We start from the raw sequence: 7,549 nt of genomic DNA, 5'->3' as shown, positions 1-7,549 counted from the left end.
GCAGCAACAGATTGAGAGGTCTTGAGCTCAACCTTGAGTCCTTCATTCTTCCTCCTTAAATCATCAATCTGCTGCAGCATACCAGCGCCCCTAAAAAAGCTCTCACAAAGGGACATGCTGTACTGATCCTCAAAAAGATCATCCATCAGAGCGGAGTTCACAAACTTATGAGAGGGAGGAACAACATGAGTAAGAAAGTCCCTAGCAGACTCAGGAGTCCCCATCACGGAAGAATGAGATATTTCCCTTTTGGGGACATTTGTGTGAGGAATATCATCAGCGAATAGAGGAGCCAAAGGGGACCGATGAGCAGGACCTTCAAGGCGAATGGGTTTACTAGTCTCCGTAGCATGAGAAGGTGAGAGTTCAAGGGCTGAGGAGAAACGAGCTATGCCCACCTCGGAAGTCTTATCCCGAACACAGGAAGAAGAGGGACCAGTAGGAATTTCTATGGGATCCTGAGAACTCCCCTACATAACAAGAAAAGGAACATCAAAAACAAAACAAAGGTAGAAAAAAGGGAACGGGAGGAAGAAAAGACTTACCAGCAAAGGTGCACTCACAAGACTTGAAGACCTCAGGTGTTTAGACAAGGAACCTTTGACTCCAACAGGGGCAAGATCGGAAACAACCTTCAACAAAGGAGGGGGCTTCTGTCCGCTTGCACTCCGAATCCTTTGCCGGATATCGCTGGGAGCAGGGGTCGGCTTAGGACTTGCAACCTTCCTTTTACGAACCAAACGAACCTCTAAGGCTTCATCATCACTTTGATCAGAATGCTGAACAAGGAGAAGGTCAGGGGAATTCTCCTCCCCATCAGAAGGGGTCCCCTCATCACCCTCCACGGCGGCAGAACCCCCAACCTGGGCAGACCCCCCGGTAACCTGTACCTCCGCATTCTAGCCAGGATCGACTTCATCATCAACTATAAACTTGATATCCTTGGAATCGCCTTGAAGTAGCCTCCACAAAGTTAACTCTGTACAAGAAGAACACTAAAGATGACTGCACAACTACCAAGGCACAAAAGAGGACAACAACAAATAGCAAATCAAGAATGAAGGATACCCTTTTTGCCAAAAACGGCCTTGGGATGAACCGGGTAGGAAGGGCTCAACCCCCATGGCGAGCATCCCCTCGGAAAAAGTAAAGGCCCTCGTTGGGTTTTCGTACATTCGTTTCCACTGGACGGTCTCAGCAGCAGACAGGGTCGGAACAGCATCCTCAATAACAGCCTCAACATCTCTTGGCAGTGGAGATTCCGGCATCATAGCAGCAGAGACAAAAATAAACCTACTCTTCCAATCCTTCGGGTAGGTAGAAGTTGGCATAAAAGAGTAACAGGGGTTCGACACGTTGTTCTGTCGCTTGGCAAAAGTAAACCAATCTCCGTCGGAGATTAGCTTATAGAACATACAGAACAGAGGGACAGAGGGTTCGCCAGAAATGGCTGCACAGGACAACTCGAAGTGTACCACTCTCATAAATCGTAAGGGATGTAACTGAGAAAAGTGAACACCAAAATGACGAAGCAAAGCAACCTTGAAAGGGGAAAGAGGATACCGGACTCCACAGGAGGAAAATGCTAGCGTATAAAGGGGAATCCTGTCCGGCGTACACTCAGCCGATTCATTAGGACCCGACAAAGAAGTAGAAAACTGCTCAGGTATATTGTACGTTTCAACAAAGGACTTCAAGTCCTTTGCTGTCAAAACTGATCTTATCGCTGAACGGTCGGAACGGCTCATGATAGATGCAAATATGGCGGTCGGGGAAATGTTAAAGAAAATGAGAGAAGGAGGATGATAATAGAAGTAGAACAAGAAATCAAGAAGGCTAAGAGTGTATTTAAAGAGGTAACTAGTAGTGATGATAACCGTCACATCAAAGTCCTTTCGAAATTCAAAAAGGGGGCACGTGTATTGATGGGATTAAACCCCGCCCTTAATATTCGGCAGGTTAGTAGAGGGTTAATAATAACCACTTGGGGCCCGGGCCCACATTTTCTAAAACAGAAAATTACCTTCTGAAAATACAAGTATGGCTCAGCCCCGGATCATGAGCCTTGGGTCTCCGAGCCAGGGACTAAAGATGACTTGACGACGGGCCAATGGATTGCTCCATTTACTCGGTTTGGGCTGATGCCACAAAGGCCCAACACATGAGGCCCACAAATAAGTTTACTTCTCCATTAAGGCTTTCCTCATGAGAATATGAGCGAGAAATAAGAATTCAGAAAAGCAAAAGAGCATTTAATGTCCGATGTAACTAGCATCTTGGTTGGCATGGTATTTCTCCAGCTGTAAACATTAAATGAGGCCATCATCCTGCCGCTGGGGTTCAGACACGTGTCTGAGCCCCACGAAGATTACCAGAAGCCGTTGGATCACGTCAACTAATATCCTACATGCAAGATAAGGTTACTCGCTTATATAAGAAGAAGAAAACGGTAACAAGAGGTATGAACACATTTAACACACTCTCATTTACTCTCCCTTCATTGGCTCCGACCAATATTCTCACACATTAATCACACTCAAGCATTTAGTAGATTCACACCTTGAAGGAACTATTCCGGTGATCATACTCATCAGAATAAACTCCTTTCGTTCTCCGGCAAGTTTAGTTACTCTCACGCCGGAGCTTGGTCACGAATCCCCCCCCCCCCCCCCCCCCGGGGGTCCTCCGTGGCGAGGCTAACGGTTTGTTATTTTGTAGCAACGAAGACAAGGGCCTCTTGACGTCAGCGAATATCCATTTAACGACAACCGGGATTTGGGTATTCGACACCTACTAGTGATGGTCATGTGTTTTCTATTTCTGGAACCGAACTAAATGCGCTTATGACAACAAGTTGAATTGTAGTGAATCCATGATTGGGTACTTGATGTCGAGTTTGATGGTGGTTATAATAGTGGTTTGTTCATCAACGTTGTTGTAAACAAGTTAGGTTTTACATTTTGTTTTCTTTCCTTACCGACTTTTTTTTATATGTTCTTTTCTTTCCTACCGACTTTTTTGATTGAAGATGCTATAATATAATACAAAACAAAATGTAAAATGATGCCACTAGCCATGTAGGTATATGATCCAAATTTGTCGTTCAAAAAATAGTCCCCTCATCAAGAAAATGTGGTGTCTAAATTTTGCTTCATGATTATCCGGTTTTTTGCGTTAACTAAAAATGAGATAAAACCAATAACTAATTAAGATAAAAAAATATAAAAATAAGTACTTTCCTATGTTTTTTTACGTATAAAAATGAGATAAAAACAATGACTAAGATTAAAAAAAAAACCCTTCCTATGTTTTTTATTTACGTAAGATAATAGAATGATAAAACTATAAACCCCAAGATAAATTATTTATGATTAAAAAATGTGCACATTTATGTACATTATTTTTTAAACATTTTCTTATAGATGTTTATTAAACATTTTCTTATAAACAAGGGCGAAGCTTGAAAAAAAAGTTCGGGAGGTCAGAAGGTAACAGACCTAAAAAAAATCTCTATCGCGTAGATTCGAGGTGTATGTTCGGGTCGGGTCGGGTCAAACATTAATATCAAATAAGAATAATGTTCTCAAACATTAAAACGTGAACATTGTTTAACAAACAAACGAACAAAGACACCAAAACATTAAAAAGGAGAGAGGAAGGTGGGCACCCGGTTCTCCTGGATGAGAATTATAGTTCAGCCCGTTTTCCCCATAGCATAATCTAATAACAAAACAAGTTAACAAATCACCCTAAATTTCAAACTCTAATTTCTATATAAATCAATTTACAATAAGATTAAACAAATAAAATTAGACATAGTTACAGAAAGATTCAACAAGTTTAGGGAAAAAATTCGGACCAATTTCACCCCTAATTTCAACCTAAATCACATAATTTGCAGCCCTAAATTAAACCTAAATCACATATACATTCTAGTATTCTACCAAATATAATGATTTGGGCTATAATATTTGGGCTAATTAAATATTTTATTTGGGCTATATAAATAAAAAAATTAAAACTGGGGGGTCGAAAACATGTATACCTGTATTTTTTATAAAACCGAGGGGTCGAAAACATATATACCTGTATTTTTTATAAAACCGGGGGGTCAAAAACATATATACCTACAAAATCCTATACGAAACGTACATATATAACACTACTGGCTGAAAAGTTCGGGGGGTCGGGCGCCCTCTCCCGCCCCTTAAATCCTGCGCCCCTGCTTATAAATGTTTATTAATTCTTTTTTTATCAGTTTATTTAGTATTGAGTTAAATGCCATTTTTGTGGTTTGGTCTATTTTGTCAATTTAGTACAAAGGTTTCATTTTTTACATGTGAGTCCAAAAAAGTTTCACCGTTGCCATTTTATTCTACTGGGATAACTTCATTCATTATTTCTGTTAACGAGAATGACAATTCGGTCATTTTATTTGGCCAAATTGTCATTCTAGTTAACAGAATTACATATAAATGACCAAATTGCCATTTTCGTTAATAAAAAATGGATGAAGTTAACCCAGTGGACTAAAATAGAAACGGTGGAAACTTTTTGGACCCACAGATGAAAAATAAAAGCTTTGTACTAAACTAGCAAAATAACCCAAACCACAGGGACTAAGATTGACATTTAACTCTTTAATATTAGAATTCTATCTATAATTCAACTTTGTAAACTTGATAGGTAATCCTAAGTTTGAAGCTATGGAAGGAAGCATAGAATCGAATCCACCAAACTTGAGACTTGACACTAGGGTTTAGAATCGGAAGATAAAGCTGTTTACTAAACTTAAAAAATAAAGATATTCCAGTTTTATAACCACAAGCCACACCACTTGCGTGTATTTTAATTTTTTACCCCGGTAATTAACATATATTGTTTCATTTCGTCTTCTCTAAACATGATCATGACCATGGGACCACTAACTTCAACCTCTATGCATGTGATCTTTTTCCTATGGACCTTGCTTCTTTTCTCAGGTATGTACAATCACTATACCACATTTCTAAACACTTCTACTAACATATCTGAATGCAAATGTTAAAACACCGGTCGGGTAATTAGATCCATCGTGGCGTTTAGATGTGTTGACATAGGTTAATGAGTTAGAACTCGACTGTAAATGCTAGCAAATGGTCATTGTTCAACGATTTTTTAGTTATGAGTCTTTTAGTTGTTAAGACTCGAAAGTTTCTCGTGTAATAAAATATCGTTGAACAATGACCAATATATTGTTATATGTTACATAGTATTATTTTGGATAAAATATAGGAATATAGGATAACAATAACAATGATAACGAAACAATTATGTAGTATTTAATCTTTTACTTATTACTAGGATTTTCTTTCGATTTGTTATTAAATACTGTAATTAAAGAAGAAAACTTTTACTATACCAAAGTTTCTGGTGTAATAAAATGATAAACACACTAACAGGTAGTTTTAAATTTCAATACGAGATACCTCGAGATATATGTCTTTTAAAGGGGAGGTCTCATGAACCTCAGCAAGATGAATATTTTAGAATATTTGGGGTAAATTAGAGGGGGTAACATTTGCCGTTAAAAAAAAGATAGTTCTAAATGCTACATATATTTACAGGAAATATATTGTCGGATGGTGCAAGAGTGTTCACCATAATTAACGATTGCGACGAGACTATTTGGCCAGCGATCACCCCGGGTGAGAGCTTTGGCGGTGGTGGATACAGGTTACGAGCCAAAGAATCCAGGGTCCACACCGCACCTGTTGGTTGGTCAGGTCGAATATGGGGTCGAACCAACTGCAAGTTCGATACCAACGGCAATGGAACATGTCTAACGGGGCGATGTGGTTCATCGCTCCAATGTTCTGCCTCGGGTGAAACCCCAGCGACACTTGCCGAATTTACCCTCACCACATTAAACTTTTACGATGTTAGCCTCGTCGATGGCTTTAATTTACCAATGTCCGTTAGACCGGTTAATGGAAAGGGAAACTGCAGCGTTGCGGGTTGCGTGGGTGACTTACGGAAAAACTGCCCTAAGGAACTATCCGTTAAGGCAGGTGGTAAGGTAGCAGCTTGTCGAAGTGCTTGTGATGTGTTTAATACCGACGAGTATTGCTGTCGTGGTAACTATGGAAACTCCGCGACTTGCAAACCAACGTATTACTCTAAGAAATTTAAGGATGCGTGCCCGACTTCTTATAGTTACGCTTACGACGATCCGACAAGCATTTTTACTTGTTCAGAGGCCGATTATACCATCACGTTTTGCGGATCAAAGTATTTTTTTTCTTCTTTCTCATTCTATTTTACTTATTTTTATAGGCACGTTATGGGTTCAAAACAGGTTTGGATTGAAACTACCTTTTTATGTGCATTGGGTCAGGTTGACAAGCAAACATCTCTTTATTCATTACATATGGGTTATGAATAGTTCATTTGTGAATATAGAGTTAAACGCCATTATAGTCCGGCCATTTTGCCTGCTTAGTCCAAAGGTTTGAAACGTTGTCATTTTAGTCCAAGTAGTTTCAAACGTTGCCATTTTAGTCCATAGGGTTAACTTCGTCCATTTTTGGTTAATGAGAAGGGCTATTCGGTCATTTTATATGGCCGAATTGCCCTTCTAATTAACAGAAGTATATACAAAATGACCAAATTGGCCTTCTCTTTAACAGGAAAAATGAAGTTAACGCAGTGGACTAAAATGGCAATGTTTGAAACTATTTGGAATAAAATGGCAGCGTATCAAATCTTTGGACTAAACTGGCAAAATGACCCAAACCACAGGGACTAAATTGGCATTTGTTGTTAAAATATTAATTATAAGTTTTTTATACATATAAATGATTTAGAAGTTCATAAGATTTTATCAATTTGACAGCCAAGGTGACTTATTCTTGAGTAAATGATAAGATTTAGCTTATTTTGGAGTCTTAAGTAAATGATATGATTTAGCTTAGTTTCGAGTCGAGTCGGGTATTGGTGGTCGTGATCGTTAACTTATTTTGCTTTGTGTTTTAGGAACCGAACTCAATGCTCGTATTACAATAACAAGTTGCATTGTAGCGGATCCACGATGGTGTTCATGAAGAACTTTACATGGAGTTTGATGATGGTTTTAGTAGTTGTTTGTTTATCAATATTGTTGTAAAGAAGTCGGATTTTATATGTTATGTTCTTTTGTTACCAACATTCTCAATTGATATATAACTTTTTTTATGTTGTTATTTTTACAAGGCAACATAGCCACATAATGAAAATATGTCACATTTTCACAAATAGATTTCACCTTCCCTCCTTTTATATTGTAGCCTAACAAATGACCATACACTTGATTATCACTTACGGTGCAAAACTTAGTGACATTGACATATAATTTGAAGTTCTCCTTGATTTGTACATCCCATAGTTCACAATTGTTTCATGTCCTTGAATCCTTGAATAATGGAGACAAATAAACATCCATGTTGTTCTCGGGTTGTTTCATACCTTCAAATTTACACACTCACATGTTGGATTTGTACATATCAACTCGATAAGTCAACACCGCTGTCTG

General features: G+C 38.7%; 1 protein-coding gene across 1 annotated transcript; it reads left to right on the top strand.

The window, feature by feature from the left end:
- Positions 1-4,854: 4,854 nt before the first annotated feature.
- LOC110877740 (pathogenesis-related thaumatin-like protein 3.5) lies at positions 4,855-7,229 on the top strand. Its single transcript, XM_022125937.2, has 3 exons — positions 4,855-4,982; positions 5,607-6,270; positions 7,015-7,229. The coding sequence occupies exons 1-3, from the start codon at positions 4,904-4,906 to the stop codon at positions 7,142-7,144; spliced, it is 873 nt and encodes a 290-aa protein (XP_021981629.1). The 5' UTR covers positions 4,855-4,903; the 3' UTR covers positions 7,145-7,229.
- The last annotated feature ends 320 nt before the right edge of the window (positions 7,230-7,549 follow it).

Source organism: Helianthus annuus, chromosome 9 (assembly GCF_002127325.2).
Source record: "Helianthus annuus cultivar XRQ/B chromosome 9, HanXRQr2.0-SUNRISE, whole genome shotgun sequence".
Classification (NCBI taxonomy): Eukaryota; Viridiplantae; Streptophyta; class Magnoliopsida; order Asterales; family Asteraceae; genus Helianthus; species Helianthus annuus.
The sequence above is the reverse complement of the archived record's forward strand: the minus strand, read 5'-3'. Positions and strand labels throughout refer to the sequence as shown.

What these genes read in the sequence shown, in the direction of transcription:
- LOC110877740 (XM_022125937.2), top strand. Translation starts at nt 4,904, where the DNA reads ATGATCATGACCATGGGACCACTAACTTCAACCTCTATGCATGTGATC. An exon ending in GACCTTGCTTCTTTTCTCAG is followed by an intron (nt 4,983 to 5,606) that starts GTATGTACAATC and finishes ATATATTTACAG; the next exon opens with GAAATATATTGTCGGATGGT. An exon ending in ATCACGTTTTGCGGATCAAA is followed by an intron (nt 6,271 to 7,014) that starts GTATTTTTTTTC and finishes TTTGTGTTTTAG; the next exon opens with GAACCGAACTCAATGCTCGT.